Below are 23,484 nucleotides of genomic sequence, written 5' to 3' on the forward strand. Positions count from 1 at the left end.
GCCCAGCGCGGGGCTCTCGCCGTCTGCCTGCCTGGCTGCCTGCGAGCTTGGCGGGCAGCGCCTCCGTCCGCAGCGCCCGCCTCGCGGCTCTCATTCCCTGCCCCTGCCAAAGCTCACCCAGCCAAGCCGCGCTCTCCTTCCTGCCTCGCTTTGCTGCCTCCTCCCCCCCCCACCCCCAAAGCTTGGAGGTTCCCCGGCAAGGGGGAGGGAAAAAAATTGAAACTTACACTTTCGTGCGTCCCTCCCGGCGTGACGCTGCGCGCTGACGTCACGGGGCTGTAATGGTGGTGTGCCTCGAGATTTTTTTCATCAAACAAGTGTGCCTTTGCCCAAAAAAGGTTGGGAAACACTGGTTTAGGGAACCAGACTGAGGTGGAGAGACTGGGATGGGCGGAAGTGCCTCAGGAGATCCAACTCTTTGCCTGCCTGTCCCTCCTTTCAGCACTAACTTCTCTGAAGCTCACGTGGCAGTAAGAGTATTAATCCCTATGTTATTTGACGCAGGCTTTAAGTGAAAATCCTTATTTATTTGTAAATTACCTTTGGGGCTGATTTGCTGGTTTTGTTGTTTCTGGTTATACAGTGGTACCTCGGGTTAAGAACTTAATTCATTCTGGAGGTCCGTTCTTAACTTGAAACTGTTCTTAACCTGAAGCACCACTTTAGCTAATGGGGCCTCCCCCAGCCGCCATGTGATTTCTGTTCTCATCCTGAGGTAAAGTTCTTAACACGACGTACTACTTCCGGGTTAGCAGAGTCTGTAACCTGAAGTGTCTGTAACTTGAAGCATCTGTAACCCGAGGTACCACTGTATTGGTATTTTTTTGGATTTTTGCTGGGTGACTGCAACCAAAAATCTTGTTTAGGGGATTTTTTCTTTTATTCTATTACATTTTGTTTGTCCTATTTGTTTTGTTTGTCCTGGTTGTCTATGAACCTGCAGCGTGACTGGTAGCTTAAGTTTCTGCATGTCCCTTGAGATCAGCAGTCTCTTTCCTTTCTCCATCCCTCCCCCCCACAAATGACCCTATTGTGATTGGTAAACTTTCCTTGTGACATGGTTCCCTGATGCTGTCAGCAGAGATACCACAAAAAGGATGCCCTACACCAGTGTTTCCCAAACGTTTTTGGGCAACGGCACACCTGTGTACTAAAAAAAAATCTCGCGGCACACCACCATTAAAGCCCCGCCCCGTGACATCAGCGCGCAGCGTCACGCCGGGAGGGACGCACAAAAGTGAACGTTTTTTCCCTCGGCAGCTCCTCTCAGCTGCGCTCAATCCGCCTCCGCGCAGGCTGAGGGAGGGAGGGAGGGGCGCGTGTGACCCGTCTGCTGGGAGACCAAACCCAGCGAGACAGAGTCGCGCGGAGGCGCCCAGGCAGCGCTGCCGGCTGCGAGGAGGAGCGCCAGGCAGCAGCAGGAGGCGCGGCCTCTCCTCGCCGCCCCCGCCCCGCCTCTCGCCGCCCGACTCGCCCGCCTCCCTCCAGGCATCTCGCGGCACACCAGCCGGTGTCTCACGGCACACTCGTGTGCCGGGGAACACCGGTTGGGAAACACTGCCCTACACAAACCTTTCTTAAGTGTGCTTGGGGCCCTAGTACACCTCCCCAAGTCTAAAAAGAACCTGGCTTACAGGAGTTTAGTAAGCTCTGTCTAGTATGATGTCTAAAAAGGACTCTTCCCAGCATGGTTTTCTGAATCTGGTTTGCTCAGGGCACCCTGTACTCGGAGGCGGAGCATATGCCAGCGCTGCTCAGGGTGGGCACACTCCCGAGGGAAGCCTGGTGCGGAGGGTGCCCTCCCAGGCATGGAATAGACGCTCAAGTGCCCGGAACGGCACACGCTCCCTGCAGCCGGGGGCAGAGCGAGCTGCCCATGGTGGGCATTAGGCACACCGCCCGCCCACAACTCCCAAGCCTCCCCCAAGCTGTCAATATAAACTTCAGGGAAGTTTTTAATATTTAATGCTGTACTGCTTTTAACACTTGATTGGGAGCCGCCCAGAGTGGCTGGGGAAACTCAGCCAGGTGGGCGGGGTATAAATAATAAATTATTATTATTATTTACATGCCTTCCTTGTGTACATCATATTGGCCAACCAGTCAGGGAGAGAACGGAGCTAAGCCTTAAGCTTTAAGCTTGTGCAGAATCCAACAAAGAGTTACTGTACTTTTCCATCTATAAGATGCCCCCTATTTTGGGGGACTGAAATTTCAGGAATTGGGGGGAGATGGCAAAAAGTTGTTGAGCTATTTTTTGCAGAGGATTGCCCAGAGGAGGGGATTACCGAAGGTTGTTGAGCCTTTTTCAGGGGGGGATGCTGAAAACCACTCACCCGTATGCAAGCTGCCAATCGCCTGCCCAATTGCCACAGCACCGGCCAATCAACAACACCCATTATTGACGCAGCAACAAATAACATGCACAATAGCTGCTGACAGCCATGGCAGCAACCAATCAAATGCCCACCCGATGCACTACCCATGTATAAGACGATCCCCACTTTTTAGCATGATTTTTAAATAAAAATACCTAGTCTTCAGAAATGTTTTTCATTTGGGTTTTCCTATTAGAAGATCATGAATGAAAGCATCATTTCTGATGTATCAATATATTTTTTTAACTCTTTAGCACAACTTTTTAAACTTTGCTGTTCCTTATGCAGTGCAGGTTTATTCCACAAGAACCAGACTCAATAAACATTCTTTTAGATTTCTCTATTAGGTTTATGTACAGCCGTTCATCACAAGATCTCTGGGAGATTCACAGGATACAATACAGTTGTACCTTGGAATCCGAACGCCTTGCGAGTCAAACGTTTTGGCTCCCGAATCCCGTAAACGTTGCTTTGGAAGCTGAATGTCCGGCGGGGCTTCTGCAGCTTCCGATTGTGTGCAGGAAGCTCCTGCAGCCAATTGGAAGCCATGCCTTGGTTTTTGAACGTTTCTGGAAGTTGAACAGACTTCCAGAACGGATTCTGTTCGGCTTCCAAGGTACGACTGTACAAGGTAAAACAAGTAAATAGTTAAAACAACAAAATAATAATAATATACCTTCCTGAAGAAACCAGAGGCCTTTCTCCTGGGCATAGTCGGCCAATTGGTGCCAAAGAAGGATAGAACTTTCTTTATGTATGCCACAACAGCAGCAAGAATACTTATTGCAAAGTACTGGAAGACACAAGACCTACCCACTCTGGAAGAATGGCAGATGAAGGTGATGGACTACATGGAATTGGCGGAAATGACTGGCAGAATCCGAGATCAGGGAGAAGAGTTGGTGGAAGAAGACTGGAAAAAGTTTAAAGACTATTTACAGAAATATTGCAAAATTAATGAATGTTAGAATGATGTTGGATAGAAATTAAGTGGTTTTTAGCTGTAATATTATAAGGGAATATGAAAAATGGATTATTAACAGGTAAAAATTTAATGTCACAACATTTTAAGATTAAAGACTAGGATAAACAAAGGGGAAGGATTTGCTGAACAAACAAACTGAATTGGAATACAAAAAAGGGAGGTGCGAGGAGGTCTGGGAAATAAGCAAATGAAAGATAAGTAACGGAAAGATTGAGTTGTTTTTAACTACTTTTATTTTGTATTTTTCTTTTTTCTTTTTTCATTTTGTAATATTTTGAAAATCTTAATAAATATTGTCAGAGCTGCTTCAAGATCCTAGCTCACAGAGGATCACGCTAGCCAGCGGTCATTAAGTAAAAGTCTTTATTGAGTTACAGTTTCCATTCCCAAGCTGCTGCGTGCAACTCTACGTCTAATGGCTAGATCGGCGAAGCTCCGTCTGAGTCTCCGCCCCTTGTGCACCAACTTAATATCCTAGCCCTGCTCCACCTTTTCCGCCTGACTGCTCTCCTCTGGGTCCCTCTGCCCCCCGGGGTCTCTTCCTTCCGGGATTCTTCTGACGCCGACCCCCCGGAACTCCCTGTCTCCTTGCGCCGGGCTTTAGGACCTGGCTCCCTTTCCTGGCTGCCTACTGCGTCACTTTCCTGTGCATTTGAACTTGGCGCGCGCGCCCAACCTTCCACTTTCCGTCTGACCGTTTCTTCGCTCCCCGATGGAGGTGTGGCCACTCCTGACTCGTGCCCTCCCCCCTGTGGCGAGCTGCCAGCGCTTGATCTCTGGCGCTCTTCCTCTTCCCTGCTCTCTGGCTGTGACGCTGGTCCCGATTTCCAACTGCTCTCCTCGGAGTCCCCTCTGGCTCTATCTTCCTGGGGTGTCCCCTTAGGCTCCCCCCTTGCCCTGACCACTGGTGCTCCTTTCTGTGAATCTTCTGATTCACTGGAAAGACTCGGAGATCTCGGGTCGTCGTCATCACTCATCTTTTCTTCTGCCTCCTCCCCCTCGCTCTCTGTTTCCTCCCTTGCCCTTGCCTCTGCTCCTGAACCCCTGACATCCATCCCCCCCTCGAAGCCCCCCATTCCCCCCTCCCCTCCTTCCGGTGCGGGAACTGGGTGCTGCTGTGTCAGAGGGACGAACGTCGGATACAGTTCGCTTCCCGTGGCGGGCCTCCATCTGAAGTCTCCCGGTTCTGCCTCCCTGCTCTCGTCGACGATGGTCACCTCCGCTTCCATCTCTGTGCCGCCGTGCTCGAAACCAGGGTCGTCCCCGAAAACGTCCATGTCCGTCTCTCCCTCACTTCCTCCTGGCGGCGTTTCTCGTCCTGGACCTCCCAGCCACTTCCTGCGCCACTGCTCCTCTGGTCTATCGTCCCACCAATACGAGGGTTCTGAGGCAGATCCCGAGGGTGACCCCTCCGGGGAACGGGCGTCTCGTATCGGGTCCTCGTCCGAGTCGAACCCCCGGAACGTGCTGGCAGAAAGCGTTGGCGTGAAAAGCCAGTCGTCGAAAAAGTCTGCTGGCATTGGTTTATGTGGGAAGAGGGCATGAAACTCGTCTTTGAGCAGAGGTTCGTCCAAGGCGTAGCCTGGCACCCAGCTGTTCGCACTGGCCGGGGTGCCCTCCTTGGCGATAAGGTATTCTACCCCTTCTTCCCCCCATCTGGAGTCCAAAATCTCCGTGACTTCGTTGATGCGTTCCTTCTGTGCCACTCCCGCGTGCCCGGTTCCTTCTCTGAGCGGACTCGGTGCCGTTCCGGGTTCCTGAAACCTGTGCGGTGCCTTGTAGGGAGTGAGCACCGATCTGTGGAACACCGGATGCATTCTGGAACCCTCCGGAAGCGCCAGCCTGAAAGCCACCGGGTTGACCTGCTCTTCGACTTGGTAGGGCCCCAGTTGCTTATGCCCCAGCTTCTTCTTGGCCAACGACCTGGCCGGCACTGCGTGGGCTGCTAACCAGACCCAGTCTCCCACATGGATCTCTTCGCCAACCCTTCTGTGTTTGTCCGCTTGCACCTTGTATGCATGTTTGGCCAGCTCCAGGTGCCGCCGCAGCTGATCGTGGACCTCCTGCAACTCCGACGCGAACGCATCTGCTGTCTGCGGCTCCCCCTCCCCCATCCTTTCCAGTCCCGGGAAGGTTCTGGGGTGCCTCCCGTTGTTAGCGAAGAACGGCGTGACCCCCGTGGACACGTGCTTCGTGTTGTTGTAGGCAAACTCGGCGAGCGGCAGGTAATCCACCCACGTCGCAGGCTGTTGATTCGCATAACATCTCAGGTACTGCTGCATGATGGCATTGACCCGCTCCGCCTGCCCGTTGGTCTGCGGGTGTCTCGCCGACGCCAGGTTGATCTTGACGTTCAGGAAGCCCATCAGCTTCTGCCAGAAATTCGAGATGAACTGCCGCCCCCGGTCGGACAGAATAGACCGTGGCAGACCGTGAACCTTGAACACGTGGTCTATGAACAGTTTGGCGGTTTGCTCCGCCGTGGCCACCTTGGCACACGGAATGAAATGTGCCATCTTGGAGAACAAGTCCACCACCACCAGCACGGCCGTCTTGCCCCTCGAGCTGGGCAGATCCGTGACAAAGTCCAGGGCCACTCTCTCCCACGGTTCGACCGGAGTTTGCAGCGGTTCCAACAGACCGGCCGGCGGTCTGTGCACCGGTTTGGCCCTCTGGCAGGTGTCACACCTCGCCACGTAGTCCGCGACCTCCCCTCTCATTCCGGGCCACCAGAAGTCTCTGGCGACTAATTCCACCGTCTTCTCCTTGCCAAAGTGCCCGGCAGTGGGCGCGTCGTGCAGCTGCTGCAGTACCTTGGCGCGAAGTTCGTCTCCCGGCACGTAGATGGCCCCTTTACGGATGAGCAATCCATCTCTCAGCTGGAACCCGTCGGTCGCTGCCGTACCCCTTTGCACCTCTGCCATCTTTGCTTGCGCGAAGGAGTCATCCTGCAACGCTCGCCGCACCGCCTCCAGGTCAACTGTTGCCGCAGCGCACGCCCACACTGTTGGTGCGAAGATGTGCATGGCGGCCGCTGGCGTGGCGTCCTCCAGATATTGTGGCTTACGGGAGAGAGCGTCCGCCATGATGTTGATGTCCCCCGGGACATACTCTATTCGGAAGTCGAAGTTCGCAAAGAACTCAGCCCAACGTATCTGCCTCTGGTTCAGGAACTGTGCCGTGCGCCAGTGCTCCAGATTCTTGTGGTCCGTGCAGACCTGCACCGTGTGCTTGGCGCCGATCAGGAAGTGCCTCCACGCTTTGAATGCTGCATGAATGGCCAGCAACTCCCTGTCCCAGATGGTGTAGTTCTGTTCGGACTTGCTGAGCTTCCTGGAGTAAAATGCTCCCGGCCGCCAAACCCCCTGCGGGTCTTTCTGCAGCAGGACTGCTCCCACGGCTCTGTCTGAGGCGTCCGTCTCTACCCTCATCAGCCTGCTGGGGTCGACATGCAGCAGCTGCTCTTCCGACGCGAAGAGACGCTTGAGTGCCTGAAAGGACTGCTCCGCCTGCTCTGTCCAGATGAACTTCTTTTTCTTGGAGCTAAGCGTGTCCGTGATGGCCGCTGTCTGCATAGCGAAGCCTTTGATAAACTTGCGATAGAAGTTCGCAAAGCCGACAAACCGTTGGACCTCCTTCCGGTTGCGTGGGCTTTTCCAGTCCAACACCGCTCGAACCTTGGCGCTGTCCATGGCGAGCCCCTTGTCAGACAACTTGTAGCCCAGAAAATCCACCTCCGTCACGTCGAATTGGCACTTCTCCAACTTGGCGTAGAGCCTATGCTGCTGTAGCCTGCTTAGCACTTCCTTGACGTGTCTGTCATGCTCCTGCTGCGATTCCGAAAAGATCAGGATGTCATCTAAGAAACAGACGCACGTCTTGTAGAGGAGCCCCGCCAACACGTGATGCATGAACGCTTGAAAAACGTGGGAGCCATTTTGCAATCCAAAAGGCATAACTCTATATTCGTAGGTGCCCAGTGGCGTGAACATGGCTGTCTTCCACTCATCTCCTTCCCACATGCGAATGAGGTTGTACGCCCCGCGCAGGTCTAACTTGGTGAACACGCTGCCCTTCCGTACCTTTGCGAGGAGGTCGTCGATTCGGGGCATGGGGAAGTCCGATGGCTTGGTCACACTGTTTAAGATGCGATAGTCCACCACAAGTCTTTTTTGGGGCGTGTCCCGCTTCTTAACAAAGAATACAGGACTGCCCCCCGCTGCCTTGGACTCCCGGATGAAACCGCGCTCCAAATTATGATCTATGAACTCTTTGAGTTCCTGCAGTTCGTCCTCAGACATGGAATACAGCTTCCCTTTAGGCAGCGCCGCCCCCGGCAGCAGGTCAATTTTGCAGTCATATGGTCTGTGGGGGGGTAGCCTGTCTGCCTCCTTCTCGCAGAAAACCTCCAAAAATTCTGCGTACTTGTGGGGAATCGCTTGCAGCGTGCCTAGCAGCAGCTGTGACTCCTCTTCCTCTCCTTCCTGCCGGGGGACGATGCAGTGTTCAGCACAAAAGGAAGAGCCGAAGGTCAGCTGCCTCTGGTACCAAGCCAGCGTTGGGCTGTGCTTGTCCAGCCAACTCATGCCCAATACAATGGGCGTGTCCGATAGTTGAGTGACGTTGAAGCTGATGATTTCCTTGTGATTCCCAAGGCGCATCACCATTGGTGGCGTCTGCTTCACCACTTGCCCCCCTAGCAGCTCCCTGCCATCCACCGTGACCACCTGCAGGGGCAGCGTGGCCGGCAGCAACTGTATAGCGTGCCTGTCTACAAAGTCCTGCCCTATAAAGTCCGCATTGCTTCCCGAGTCAATGGTGAGCGGCACGTCCATGGTGATTCCATTGGGCAGCTGGAGCGATGCGGTGAGCCTCACTACTGGTTTGGGTGGGAGGGGGTCCATGGGCTGTGAAATCTCCGGGGACTTCTTCACTGACACGTCTGGCTGGGCCCCATTGCCTCTTCCTCCAGCCAGACATCGTCGTTTCCCTGCTGTGGTCCTCCTTGTTGCGTTGCTGCAGTCACCATTGCTGAGGCTGCAGTGTGCTTGTGGAGCCTCCGGGGACACTCTTTCGCCATATGCCCTGGATCCTCGCAGATGTAACACTTCCTGTTCCCTCTAGGAGGCTTCGCTTTCACTGTTGTCGGTGCTAGGGCTCTGGCTGCTGATTGAGCCCTTGCACTTCCAACCTCCATAGGTTCCACCCCTCCTCCTTGTGGAGGCGTGGATTGCGCACGCGCTGCTTCTCTGGGAAGGAAGGAGGAGCCCCTGGCTGGTTCGCGCCCTCCACGCCCTTCGTCCCTGCTCCACGGACGTTCTTCCAGCCGCACCCCCACGGCTAGCGCCCTCTGAACGATCTCCTGCGTGGTCCGGGGTCTCTCCCCCCTCGCAATTTCATCTTTAACCGAGCCGTGCAATCCTTCCCAAAACAGGTCTCTTACAGGAGCCGAATCCCTGTCCCATTCCAGAGCACTGACCAAAGCGAAAAAGCGGGCATGATACTGCCTTACGCTGGCCCTTCCTTGTTTCAGTCCATGTATCTGCTGCCGAGCAAGGTCCACGTCAATGCTTGATAAGAAACACCCATCCATCGCTTTAATAAAGGCATCCGCATTTTGGAGCGCCGGATCCTTATCCCTCCACAAATTGCGCAGCCATGCTTTAGCCTCCCCATGCAAATGGGACATGATGAACCCCACTTTCTCTTGCTCATCTCTAAAGTCTTTTTTCAGCAGTTCCAGTGCGCACATTACATCTGCTCTAAAGTTGGGGTACTGCTGCAGGTTCCCATCGAAGTGAGAGACCAGACCGCCTGTTCGTCTCGCCAACCCAATTCCCTCCTGTTTGGGTGTCAGTTGCCCGTGCTTCGTAAGCATGTCCAACCTGACCTGGAGATCCCTGCAGGCGGCAGCTGCCTCCTCCTCTCTCTTCCTGGATGCGAGAGCCTCGGCATTCAGTTGTGACACTGCTTTTCTGAGTTCCTCTATCTGCTGCTCAGCCGTCATGTTGTCTGCCGTTCGTGAGCTAGCTAGTAGGCACCTGCTTCTCTCCTCTCCTCGAGGCTGTAGATGCCCACAATTATGAGACGGAGCTTACTGTCAGAGCTGCTTCAAGATCCTAGCTCACAGAGGATCACGCTAGCCAGCGGTCATTAAGTAAAAGTCTTTATTGAGTTACAGTTTCCATTCCCAAGCTGCTGCGTGCAACTCTACGTCTAATGGCTAGATCGGCGAAGCTCCGTCTGAGTCTCCGCCCCTTGTGCACCAACTTAATATCCTAGCCCTGCTCCACCTTTTCCGCCTGACTGCTCTCCTCTGGGTCCCTCTGCCCCCCGGGGTCTCTTCCTTCCGGGATTCTTCTGACGCCGACCCCCCGGAACTCCCTGTCTCCTTGCGCCGGGCTTTAGGACCTGGCTCCCTTTCCTGGCTGCCTACTGCGTCACTTTCCTGTGCATTTGAACTTGGCGCGCGCGCCCAACCTTCCACTTTCCGTTTGACCGTTTCTTCGCTCCCCGATGGAGGTGTGGCCACTCCTGACTCGTGCCCTCCCCCCTGTGGCGAGCTGCCAGCGCTTGATCTCTGGCGCTCTTCCTCTTCCCTGCTCTCTGGCTGTGACGCTGGTCCCGATTTCCAACTGCTCTCCTCGGAGTCCCCTCTGGCTCTATCTTCCTGGGGTGTCCCCTTAGGCTCCCCCCTTGCCCTGACCACTGGTGCTCCTTTCTGTGAATCTTCTGATTCACTGGAAAGACTCAGAGATCTCGGGTCGTCGTCATCACTCATCTTTTCTTCTGCCTCCTCCCCCTCGCTCTCTGTTTCCTCCCTTGCCCTTGCCTCTGCTCCTGAACCCCTGACAAATATCTTTTTTAAAAAAAGGAAAGATCCTCCTGGTTCCATGGAGGCCACATGCCCTGGATGGCAAATCCCACCAAATAAGAGGATTTGATTGCAGAGCTGCATCAGGAGGAAACTGACCCTTTGGCCAGAAGCTGACAAAGTGGACGAAAGAACAAGGGAAACAGATCTCTTGATATTCTGAATGAAGACTTTGATGCAGGGCTCACCAGAGAAGAAAGCTTTAAGCTGATGCTGCTCGCCCAAGCAAGGGAAACGGACAAGATCCCAAGCTTCCCAGAACACGACAGTCCTGAACCCTGGTGATTGGCAACACAGGTGGCTAAATCATTTGTGAATAGCTGTTTGGCAGTGGGTACCACAGTGCAAATACTAGTAACCTCCGCACTTCTGACCTTTCGTACCCACTGACATGTCCTTATAATGTAAGGCCAAGAAAATGAAAAGCCAAGAGAACTTGATTCCTTATTTTTTATGTTCGCGAAAGACCAGAAATAGAATTGTAGAGTTGTAGACCCTCTGAGGGTCATGTAGCTCAACCCCCTGCAATGCAGGAATCTCGACAAAAGCATCCATGATGGATGGCTAGCCAACCTCTGCTTAAAAACCTCCAGTGAAGGAGAGTCCTCTGCCTTCTGAGGGTGTCCTTTCCATGGTCAAACAGCTCTCAGCACCAGATAGATATTCCTTCTCACCAATATCACTTTTGTAACAGTTGAACTGAGAACTTTGCTCTTCTGTCTTCTTCAGGAATTAGCAACAGCAAACTACAAAATTGGAAGAGGGTCAGAGGTGACCAGCCACAAAAATTTGAAGCAACATTGCCAAGGCAATGAAACTGAGAATCAGCGCTGTGTAAAACATCTATGGAGGCCCATATTGCTTTTTTATTGGGTTTGCTCTCATACCAAGCTACAGGTTTCCTCGATTTTAGGGCCAAACTAATACAGTGGTACCTCTGGTTGCAAACGGGATCCGTTCCAGAGGCCTGTTCGCAACATGAGCAGAACGCAACCCGCAGTGTCTCGTCTGCGCACACGCGGATTGCAATTTGCTGCTTCTGCGCATGCGTGTGACGTCTTTTTGCACGTCTGCGCATGCGGCGAAACCCGGAAGTAACCCTTTCTGGTACTTTTGGGTTGCCACGGGACGTATCCTGAAAGAATGTAACATGAAGCATACGTAACATAAGGTATGACTGTACCTTCAGACCCTTTCAGCAGTTACTTCAGATTTAAATAAAGGCAACTTTTGGGTTTGTGAACGGATACAGCAGAACACAATGTACTGGTTTTGCTAATTACAGTCTTGCCTTTATTAAAGTATTTAAGTTTAAAGACTTTATTAAGACTTTAATAAAATCTTAATACTTGAATAATAGACAGTGAAAGATGATTGTTATTACATGATAGTACAATGAAGACTGATCTGAAGAGCTAAATGATTTTGATTGGTTCAGGATGATGACACTGGGTGCAACTGCTAAGAGTGCTTTGCTCCTTTGGTGAGTGAAAATCACATGTGTAATCTGGAAGTGTATACGAAACATTGCTTTGGCAGCCACTATGGACATTCATATTTCAGTAAAGGCCTATCTTTTCACTTGGAGCTATCCAGGTTGGTGGCCATCACTAGGTCCTGTGGGAGTGAGTTCCACGGTCTAACTACACACTGTGTGAAGAAGTACTTAATTTATCTGTCCTGAATCTTCCAGTTAAGACACCATGTTGAAAAGCAGGGCTTTTCCACCTATCAGAATTCTGTGTTCCTCTTTGAAGAGGCGGGAGCCCAGTCTTACAAATCTGTAAGCTCTTAGCTTGATAACATTACCTTCTGTGGAATTTGGGTACTGTGGAATTGATCATGTGCACACGCATGCGGGGAACGGGGACACACACACACACAAACACACACTGCCCCAAAGAGAGCCAAGACAGAGGAGGCGTGCAGGCTAGGTGTTTTATTGGCAAAAGTCAACCATATGGAAGTGCTCTGAAATCTGTTACATCAGGATAATCCACAAAAGGCTCAAGATGAAAAAATAAAAGTTCAAAACACAAAATAAGCCAGCCAAGTTGTGTCAGCCCAGGAGCAGCAGGATGGAAGGTTTAATCTGCACTAAGACCTGTCCTACAAAAGAAAGTACCCTCCCCCCCCTCTCAGACAGGTTCTTGTCTCCAGCAAAAGATTTATGGCTTACTTGATACCTGGGCCAGGTGAGAACTGGAGGAGGCCCATAGGTAAGGATGGGCTGTTTCAGAATGCATCTTGCATTACTCCAAGAGTCTCCTGCCCTCATGGCTGGGGATATGCAAGCTGAACCAATGTGGGGCAGAATCGAAGGGCATGTCAAGAAATTGAGCAGTGAACTCTGGTTATGAGTCTTGCCAGTTTCAACAGGGAGGAGGGGAAGAGGATAAAGGTAGCTTTTTGAAAAGTGGAATGTTATTTTGGGGCAGGAAAGACAGCTGGAAATGTAAACTCAGAAATAACACACACACAAACAAACAAATCAGCCCCACATAAAATCATAGCAAGTATTTTAAGCAGCTAAACCAGGCCAAGACAACTCTAACCCATTAATTTTTCAGTGTTTTTCATCTTCCTTTCATTGCCACAGCAATTGTTGGCAGGAGTCAAGAATAATGGGAGAAAGTGAGGATTTTGCCTTCCAGGAGGTGCTACATATTCAGTTGGGTTGCTGACACTTACATCTCTTTACCCCCCACCCCCTTCATCCTCTGGTTGACTCACAGTTCATTTAAAACATTCTTCTTTGCAAGGGGACTCCAAAGGCTTGGCTTAAATCTGAAAATAAACCAGATTTTTGCGCCACAGATGCCCAGCTCTCCCTACAACTGACTCCAGCAGAATACATAGAATAGTTAAAAGCAGGACCAGGATGGGTAGGTTGTGGGTGGGTCAAAAACAATTGCGGGAACAAAAAGGACGGGGAAGACACAGCCTATTACAGGTGACTTCCATTAATTCCATTTGGATTGACCCAAATAATTGCAGCAGAAACAAGGAGGAGGAGGAAAAAAGCAAGGGGCTAGTCCTCATTTCACCTGTCAGCCATCCTCAAAAGGGCTTATTGGACCAGAGAGGGAATCCAAGTTTGGTCCCACCAACTCTAGAAGCCAGTTGTGGGAATGGTTGACAGAGTCAATCTTAAAAGCCTTGGAAAGCTCATTGGTCGCCTCTGTGCCTTAATCCAAACACAGAGTGAGGGGGGAAATCTGACCCAGAAGAGAGCAAATGGCCTTGGATGGAAATACGTAGTCAGCAGCCTCTGAAAAACGATGTCAGGTCACGGGAAGGGTGTGTGACTTGCTTGGAGGATCCTCGGCAGGTGTGCTTAACTGAGAAGTTCCAAGTAGGTAACAGGGACTTTGCCCTTTTGATTGCCCCTCTCTCCTATGAGCCAGTCTGGGTCCATCCCTGGGAGGCTGTACACAGTGATCATCTAACAGAGAGTTGTAGGCAATATGTTAGATGCAAACCATTAAAAAGGCAAAAGTCTTTTGACAAAACTTACTGCAGCATTAGTTTTTGTGGACTATAGTTCACAAAGTGTTATCTGGAGTTACAGATCTCTTTCTAAAATATATAAAATATATATGGTTGGCTGGGCAGGGGGTTATAAGAAGTGAGATCAAAGGGAAACGAAATACAGAAAACGGCTAATTACATACTTGAGAATATGAGAGCAGCTTGTTGGGTCAGGCCAATGGACCATCAGGTCTAGCATCTTGTTCTCGCAGTGGCAAACCAGTTGCCCATTGTGGGAATCCCACAAGCAGGATCCAAGCACAAGAGTACCCTCCCGTCCTGTGGTTTCCAGCAACAATGCAGTTGGTGCTGCAGAGTGTTAGCTGGCAGGAGCGAGGCCTTGTCAGGATATCACACCTGCGCTCAGAGATCTGCACTGGCTGCCCATTTGCTACAGGGTCAAGTTCAAGGTGTTACTGTTAGCATATAAAAAGCCCATAACAACTTGGGACCAGTTTACAAGATCGCCTACCCTACATGTGCCCATTTGACCACTTCAAACGGCAGTAGTGGCATTACCAAAGGTGCCACAAAATATCCACTCTGCATTTGTAAGAACTTGATCTCTTAATGTGGCAGCACATATACTTTGGAACTCCCTGCCTTTTGACACCAGCCAGGTGCCTTTGCCACACCCTTTTCGGTGCCTGCTAGAAAGGTTTTTATTTAGACATGCCCACCCAGATGCTTAGAAAGCTAATGTGAGTTTCCATCTGTTTTTACTCTATTGTTATTTTAACTTCAAAAATTAAAATTGTTAAGGGCAGTTTTATTGCTTTTATAAAAGGTAAAGGGACCCCTGACCATTAGGTCCAGTTGTGGCCGACTCTGGGGTTGCAGCACTCATCTCGCTTTATTGGCCGAGGGAGCCGGCGTACAGCTTCCAGGTCATGTGGCCAGCATGACTAAGCCACTTCTGGCAAACCAGAGCAGCGCACGGAAACGCCGTTTACCTTCCCGCTGGAGTGGTATCTATTTATCTACTTGCACTTTGACGTGCTTTCGAACTGCTAGGTTGGCAGGAGCAGGGACTGAGCAACGGGAGGTCACCCCGTCACAGGGATTTGAACCGCCGACCTTCTGATCGGCAAGCCCTAGGCTCCGTGGTTTAACCCACAGCGCCACCTGTGTGTAAAGAGAAGGGGGGGAAGAACCCCAGTTTACAAAAAATAATTGCTTTTCTAATTTTTTGTAAACTGGGGTTCTTTCCCCCCTTCTCTTTACAATCAAGTGGTGTATAATTTTTATTAAATAAATAAACAACACAACAGCTTTGCCCCTAAACCACATTTTGTCTGTAGCATCACTTGGCAGAAAAGAGAGAACCACCAACCTCATCTGAGAGCAGAGACAGCTCAGTGCTGTCTGAGGCTTCATAGTCATAGAGGACCCGGGCCTTCCTTGTCCCGCTGGCAGGAGGCTTCACATCACTGGGGTTCAGGGCTTCAACAGCAGGGGCAGAGTTGGGTGCTCCAATGACAGTGGGCACCACCGGAATGATGGGTACAGCTGGGCCTGTGGCAGCACCTGCAGCAATGGTGGTGGGTGAGGCAGTGGCTGGCGGAGGTGAGGTGGACTCTGCGTTGCCCACAAAAGTTCCAGGAAGCCTTTGCAAGGCAGAGGAAAGAAAAGGGAGAGTAAGAGACAGGGGTGATCGGGCCTGAGCCCATCACACAACAGGTACCTCTACTTCATTTATTAACAGGTTGGTCAGGTGTTTCTCCCATGCAAAGCAGGATAAAATAAAATAAAAGGCTATCAGAAAAGTGACACATCTGTCATCTTTGGCACCTTCAGAAGAGCTTCAACTTTCAACAGTCCTTTTTAAAGCTGAGGTCTATCCCAGTCTGCGTCTTTATCGGAATTGGTTTCCAATATGCTTTTTATCGCTTGTTGTTTGAGGCCCTAGACTCCTCGGGGAGAAAGGCCACGGTGGAAATGCCATTAATTAATTTATTCATTTACAAACAAAAGATTTAAAATGCACATGTTAAGAAAAAAGATGCCCACACCCATAAACTCAACAGGAAACCTTTATCCATAGTTAAGGAAAACTCTTGGAGTTGGGTGGGGGGACAGCCCAGTGTCCCCCTGAGAGGTCACTTCTGTAAAAGCAGGGATCACAGAAAAGAAGCCTTCTTCAGTGGAGCTAAGCAGTGTGCCATGAATGCAAAAGGCAACACAATGAAGACACTTTGCCAAGGGTTCTTCCCCCTTCATCTGTCCTACCCTAGCTCTCTATTACCCAGAATGTCTTTGGTCTTTTACTTACATTTCTCCTCTGGAACTGAAAGCATGGGAAGAGAAAGGGATAGAAGAAGACAGCCAATGAACAGCCCATTCCCAGCACCCTTCACAAACTACAGCTTACAGTATTCTCTTTTTCTGGGGTGGGGAATGGCATGAAAGGGCTGTAAATGTATGGTTGCAGTTGTGACCCAAGTTTCCAAATGGACGCATCTTGTTGGGACAGATTGTTACCTTCCCAGCTGCTTCTGCAGGTCCAGCATGTACTGGTAGCATTGGGCATAGTATGTGGCCTGAGCTTCAGCAAACTCATGCAGACAGCGAAGGTGATTGACCTAAAGAAAGAAGGAGAAAAATAGTGAAGTCCTGGGATCCAGGCACTGAGGAGGGGGATCTATTGGCAGGCTTCCCATCGAGGCATCTGGTTGATGCAGCTGCAAGGCTTATCTGGTTTTCTTTTTCCTTTCGTAAAATAGTTTTTATTCATTTTCATTTTTAAGCTGTTTGATATGGTTGCATTTAGATCTATCTTTGTCTGCATTAGAACATATGGCATGCAACAATTACATAAAATAAAAATAAAACCCTCAAACATTTCTGAATACATTAACAAAGTTGTGTCAAAGTATATATGCCAAAATTATTAGTTTCTACAGCTATGAAATGACATGAATTGCTTAGACTTGTAACCATTAGTAAAATGTATTCTGCATCAACAACAATTATATTTTATAGGAATTTGTAAGAGGGGAGCATTATTTTTTTTTAGGGTTTGTGCACACCAGACTTTGCTGTAAACTATGGGTACTATTCTACCATATGCCTCATTATTTGTGTAATCAATAAAAGTTACAGTAGGCTGCATAAAAAAGTTGTGTTTCTTTTGGCCTCTTGCTACTTTTAATATTTGTGTAAGTTTTCCCAATAATGTTGTTTGCCAAATTGCATTATGCCATTGCTCCATTGTTAATAATTAATCCGTGATAATGATTTCTGTGTCCTGGCAATAGTTGCTCTTGTAGTGGTTAACAGATATGTAATAATAATAATAATAATAATAATAATAATAATAATAATAATAATAATAATTTATATCCCGCCCTCCCCAGCCGAAGCCGGGCTCATTGCGGCTAACAACAATCAAATAATCAAACAATCAAATAATCAAACATTCTAAAAACATTTCATTATAAAAATTAATTAAAATCAAATTAATGGCAACCGTTAAGTAAAATTCTGTGCAGGTTGCCAGAGGAGAGAGTCAGGCTGCGCCCTGACCAAAGGCCTGGTGGAACAACTCTGTCTTGCAGGCCCTGCGGAAAGATGTCAGGTCCCGCAGGGCCCTAGTCTCTTGTGACAGAGTGTTCCACCAGATTGGAGCTGCAGCCGAGAAAGCCCTGGCTCTAGTTGAGGCCAGCCTAACCTCTCTGAGGCCTGGGATCTTCAGGTTGTTTTTATCTGCAGACCGTAGGTTCCTCTGTGGGGCATACCAGGAGAGGCGGTCCCGTAGGTACGAGGGTCCTAGGCCATATAGGGCTTTAAAGGTTAAAACCAGCACCTTAAATCTGATCCTGTACTCCACCGGGAGCCAGTGCAGCTGCTATAGTACCGGATGAATGTGATCTCACAGCGAAGACCCCATAAGGAGTCTCGCCGCGGCATTCTGCACCCGCTGGAGTTTCTGGGTCAGTCTCAAGGGCAGCCCCACGTAGAGCGAGTTACAATAGTCCAGTCTGGAGGTGACCGTCGCATGGATCACAGTGGCTAGGTCAGGGCGAGAGAGATAAGCGGCCAACTGCTTAGCTTGGCGGAGATGAAAAAATGCCGCCTTTGATATAGCTGTAATCTGTGCCTCCATAGAGAGGGAGGCATCAAAGATTACACCCAAACTCTTAACGGACGTGCTGGCACTAATTGCACCCCCGCAAGAGATGGGAGTTGCCCCCTCAATCCCATATTGTCCCGTCCCAGCCAGAGGACTTCTGTCTTCAAAGGATTTAACTTCAACTGGCTTGCACGTAACCATCCAGCCACAGCTTCCAAACATCTGGTCAGTGTGTCTGGGGCCGAGTCAGGATGGCCATCCATCAACAGATAGAGTTGGGTGTCATCGGCATACTGATGGCAACCCAGCCCAAAACTCCGGACAAGCTGGGCGAGGGGGCGCATAAAGATGTTAAAAAGCATCGGGGAGAGTATCGCAACCTGAGGCACTCCACACACCAAGGAGTGGTGCGATGACAATTCCCCCCCAAGCGCCACCCTCTGTCCCCGACCAGACAGAAACAAGCACAGCCATTGAAGGACTGTGCCCTGGATTCCCACATCGGCAAGGCGGTGGTCCAGGAGTTTGTGATCGACCATGTCAAAGGCTGCTGACAGGTCTAGAAGAATCAGCAGCCCCGACCCGCCTCGATCCAGGTGCCTGCGGAGATCATCTGTTAGGGCGACCAGAGCCGTCTCGGTCCCATGACCAGTGCGGAAGTTCTTTGTTTCTAATTTGCAACATAATGTTGCTGTACAAATTAAGTAATGCCAGTCTTGGGGCCATGGGACTGTCTGCCTTGTAATCAAAGATATTTCTGTAAGTACATTTCCCCATAACTTTTCTATTTTTTGGACACTCCCACCCCACGTGCTGATATGTCCCTATAGTGGGACATCTTCTCCAACACATGGGAGAACTGTTTGGTTTTATACAGGCTAGGCATCTAGGTATTTAGAACCTACCTACATTATAGGCTCTATATTTATTTTTGAGAACCAGGTGGAACTGTAATGCAATAATGGGGGAGAGGCCTGGGACCAAAACCTTTGCCCATTTTGTCCAGATCTTGAAAGTTGTACGTGTGAATGGATTTGTTTTAACAATGGAACAATGGAACTGTTTTAACGATGAAGTGCTGTGTGCCTCTTGGCATGAACAGCAACGCGATGTCTTTTCCAGCGAGACTCACATGTGTGCTGCTTATCCCTTCCAGGAGGAGACGGGTCACTTCTGCCTGCCGGTCAAACTCAGTCTGGGCCATCCGGAGCTCGTGTTCTGCCTACAGAGCAAGAGAGTGGGGTGTCATTGGAGAGGAGAGATGGGGAGCCACAAGCCTGGGAATCAAATGTGGATCCCTAGACCTCTCAATCTGGCCCTTGGACTCTTGCCCAATTAGACTCCCTTTCACCATCTGAACCCCCCTCACAGCCACTCCTTGAGAGCTTTTGCCTGGTTGGAACAAGTCGTTGAACTGTAGTAATGCTTCTTTTCTTGCCTGGATGGAGGGTGTGTGTATAAATCCTCTCACTTTTGATGAAATGGCTAGAAACTGGATGAGAGGAGGCGATAAATGAAAGTGAGGGCCGCCTCCTTTGCTGTGCCAGCTTTCGGCTCTGGCCCCATTGGCCACTCCCATGAAGCCCTTGGAATGTTGCCTATTTGGGAATATGGTCCTCTGGCTGAGAAGGTTTCCCATCTCCTATCACAGAGGGATCGGGGAGCAAGGGAAAGGAGTAAACAAGCTGGAAAAAGCTGAACACACAGCCTGATCTTTTTGCTGGTTCGTTTCCGGGCCCAAATGAAGGTGATCAGGCTATTGTTTGAAGCACAGAACGACTCAGGCCCCAAATATCTAAGGGACTGCCTCCTTCCTTACAGACCTATGGGACATTTAAGATCAGCAGATTTTGGTAGTTCTGCTGCCCTCAGAAATGCTGGGGAGGCAGCCCCAGGGAGTGCCTTCCCCAAGTTATGGGATTCCCTCCCCACAGAGATGCATCAGGAACTTTCCCTGTAAAGTTTTTGTTGTATGCTGAAGATGCACCTCTTTGCCCTGACCTTTAACCCTTGAGATTTTTATTTTTTATTTTTTTTAGGACCCACCTTATTCTTATGATTGTAGTTCATTTGTTTTAAAATATTGCATTTTAAATAGTTTTGACCTGCCCTGGTTGCTTAGGGTGAAGGGTGGATAATAAATAGCTTTGATCTGTGAAACTGGCGCTGCTACAGGTGCCACGTAATACCAGTTTCACTTGTGCAAGAACTTCATCTTTTAGTATGGCAGCACCTACAATTTGGGACTCCCTGCCTCTTGCCATCAGGCAGGCACCTTCACTGTACACTTTTCAGTGCCTGCTAAAAACATTTCGGGTTAGGCAAAGCCTGTCCAGATATGCAGAATGTTGGCTTGTGCCTTAATCTGGTTTTACTTTATTGCGGGTTTTATTTTTTAAAAAAACGTTTTTACCCATAATTTCCTTGTTTTATTCTTTTTGTAAATAGCTTCAAGGGTTTTCCTTACAATCAAATGGTGCATAATTTTCTTTAAATAAAATAGTTGTGAATGGGAAAATCACTGCTAGGTCATTCCCCTCCCCCCTTTCTCCACTCCAAACGTTTCATTCTGGGGAAAGTTCAGCCCTTACAAGAGTCAGAGGACATAACCCAACCATCCTAAACTGCGGGACATCCGCCCAAGAAAGAATGGCAGCAGCAGGGCTCCTTCATTAAAGAGGTTTAGACAGCATTAATATTCTATTGTTTCAGAGGGCCCTGGGGAGAATAGATCGTTAGCGATCCCTACGCTTTTGCTGCAGCTGTTTTAATTAAATTCAAGTTGTGAAAGTTTTCACATCTCGTTCTGCTGCCTTATGGAGCTTGATGGTAGGGCATAAATGGGTATATTAAAAAATGTGTGCTCACGGAAAAGGGTCTGATCTGTCGAGAAGGGTTAAAAACATTGTCAAGTTGGAGCTACCACGAGCAAGAGATATTGTCAAGCTGGAGTTACCACGAGCAGGAGATAAGGGAAATTACAGCTACAAATATGAAGAAGAGCCGCTGAAGGGCCATGGAAGTGACTTGAGGGCCTCGGACATAAGGTTACCAGGTTAATGGGCTAGCCTGATGGGAATAAAGACTGATAAAACCCGGAACCAGGAGGAAGGGACGTTGGGGGGAAAATTGGATTTGTTTGTACCTTTCTTTTTTTTCTTATTACTAGAATGTTTTATAAAGTTGATGAATGATAGAAAAATGTTGGAAGAAATTACCTGGCTTTAGCAAAGATGCTTAGAATTATGAAAGAATATTATGATTATAAGAAGCTGGTAAGGTTAAGACTTAAGTTTTAAATTTTAAGGTTTATGCTATTATAGAAAGATAAGAGCAAAATAGTCTAGGGTAATGTAATGACAGAATTTTATGAAACATGGAATGGAAAGGATTTGCTGGGATAATTAATAACTAGGATACAAAGGAGGGGAGGAAGAGGAAGTCTAAGAAAGAAGGCTATGACAGTTAAGGGTCTGAAAACAATGAATTTGTTTTTAAATGTTTTTAAAGGTTAGGGTTTTTTGTATTTTTGTTAATTTTTTGTTTTCTTATTTTGAATTTCCCCCCCTTCTTTTTTATACGGTGGGAAGGGGTTTGCTTTTTTCTTTCTCTTTTTACTTTGTTAACTATTTTTATTCTTTGTATTCCCTTCTGACTCTACTTTGTTTGTTTTTTGTTCTTTTTGTAATATTTTGAAAACTCTAATAAATATCTTATTTAAAAAAAAAAAAAGTGTGCTCAACGGTCCTGAGTAGAAATAGAATGAATGAACAGGATGCATCCAGTGCAGGCACTGAGCAGTACATTTGTTCCTGTGAGCAAAATGTTTTCTGCTTGCGGGATTTTGTTGTGAGCGAGAATACAGAAAACGAGTTCCTAGTCACTTTGCTGAGCGACTGAGAGTACAACCTGTTGTGCATTGACTTTTCCCTCTAGCGCAATTGTTGCGTTGGAGTTCTCTGTTGCGCAATGCAGAAACTCTCCCCAGCTGCCATGGGAAGAAGAGACAGCAGGAATGCTTTAAGGGCAACCAGCCTTACTGCCCAGAACTTTCACCAGCAGGAGGCATCCTCCACTGGGCCCACTTTTCTTTTAAAAGGACATTGGCCACAAGGGGGGAGCAACATGAGTTTTCCCACAGTGAGTTTCCCGAATGATGCTCTGTGGAGGGTCATTGTGGGTCCTGCAACTGCCTGGTGAGCCCATCTGGGAACTGCCAAAATAAGTGAGGGCACCCCAATCTGCAAAGCAGCTCCTAGAAGATGTGTTGTCATCAGCTATGGAGAGGAAAAACAAATACGTTTAGGAAGCCACCCTCTGTCAATAAACTTGTCCAGCCTCTCTGAATATTTTGTGGTACTAAGATTCATGAGCAGAGTCACAATTTCTTGGCCTTTTCAACCTTCATATCCAGTTGTTAGCGGGGGCAGGGGTTTCGTGGTCAAAGTGCCAGCCTAACGGAGCAAAAAACGGAGGCGGAAGCATACCCACAGCTTAGTGATAAAGCAGGCAATGTCTATGCAGAAAGTCGAAGGTTCAGTCCCCAATGACTTCTCCAGGTAGGACTGGGAAAGATTCTGTCTGCAACCCTGGAGAGAGATGTTGCCTGTTGGTGTGAGCAATACTGAGCTGTATGGACCAAAAGGTTCTCCTTCCCTGACAACTGCACACACTTTCCTTTCATCTTCTTCCTGTGATGTCACAGCAATCACCTCTAGATCCACATAAGCACTTAGGGCAGACCCCGTGCTGCCACTCCCCACCCCTTCCCAGGCACCAGTGGGAAAATCTGCTTCCACCTTCCTTCTCTGATGTCAGAACATGCACACCACTCACCTCTGAGAAGAGCTCAGCCCACTTGGAAACAAAGCACCCATCCCCTTTGACATGTTTAGGCTTCCGCACTCTGACGTCACATAACCTGAACCTTCCACACACCAGGCCTCCTCCTGTGACCTCACAGCATCTACACAGAGCCCTGACCACCCGCCTGCCAGCCATTGGAGCACCCACCCTTTCATCAATGCATGAATTGCCTTGCTCTGACAGCCTAACACCGCCCCTGACCTTGCTGGGCCTCTGCTTGTGGCTTTCCAAAAGTCAGCCTGCCTCCCTATGTCCCCGGGCCCACCTCACGTCAAAGCACATCCTCCTTTCATCCACATGCAGATTGCCCTGCTCTGACGTCACAGCACTCTTGCCTCCAACCAGTAAGATGCTGCAGTACCTGCACTCACACAGGGACCTTCTGTGATGTCAACAGCATCCCCAACCCACAGGACCCACTTTTGTGACATCACAACACCCATGCTCACACAGGGACCTTCTTCGATGGCCCAACAGCCACACTCACACAAGGTCCTTCTGTGATGTCATGGCACGCACACACACACACACACACACACACACGGGCACATGCACCTCCCTGCCCTGGTCCCTCCCTGCCAGCCTTCCCTAGAACAGGATCCCTCCACTGGGACTTCCACCATCTCTCAGCTACACTGACTGGCAGCAGTGGCTTTCCAGGGTTTCAGGCTTGTATCTCTCAGCCCTACCCACCGGAGACTGAACACGGAATCTTCTCCATGCAGAGTATGTGCTCTGCTACTGAGTTACAGCCCTTGCCCTAAAATTAAAGTAAGAT

General features: G+C 49.3%; 1 protein-coding gene and 1 long non-coding RNA gene across 5 annotated transcripts in view; one reads left to right on the top strand and one right to left on the bottom strand.

Moving 5' to 3' along the window:
* Nucleotides 1-12,161: 12,161 nt before the first annotated feature.
* SH3GLB2 (SH3 domain containing GRB2 like, endophilin B2) overlaps nt 12,162-23,484 on the bottom strand; it is a 57,867-nt gene continuing 46,544 nt past the window's right edge. For 3 of the 4 annotated variants that reach the window (XM_081178836.1, XM_081178835.1, XM_081178833.1), the window contains 5 exons: nt 18,973-19,062; nt 16,250-16,350; nt 16,041-16,055; nt 15,102-15,375; nt 12,162-13,682 (listed from right to left, as the gene is read on the bottom strand). In XM_081178836.1, the coding sequence (XP_081034962.1) occupies nt 13,575-13,682; nt 15,102-15,375; nt 16,041-16,055; nt 16,250-16,350; nt 18,973-19,062 (588 nt within the window). In that variant the 3' untranslated portion in view covers nt 12,162-13,574. The remainder of the gene's footprint in view (nt 13,683-15,101; nt 15,376-16,040; nt 16,056-16,249; nt 16,351-18,972; nt 19,063-23,484) is intronic. The other variant, XM_081178834.1, reaches the window with a different exon arrangement.
* On the top strand, nt 19,040-22,137 carry LOC308578490. Its single transcript, XR_014003942.1, has 2 exons — nt 19,040-20,700; nt 21,574-22,137. It is a non-coding gene; the product is annotated as an uncharacterized lncRNA (long non-coding RNA).

This window comes from Podarcis bocagei, assembly GCF_964188305.1.
Source record: "Podarcis bocagei genome assembly, chromosome: Z".
Classification (NCBI taxonomy): Eukaryota; Metazoa; Chordata; class Lepidosauria; order Squamata; family Lacertidae; genus Podarcis; species Podarcis bocagei.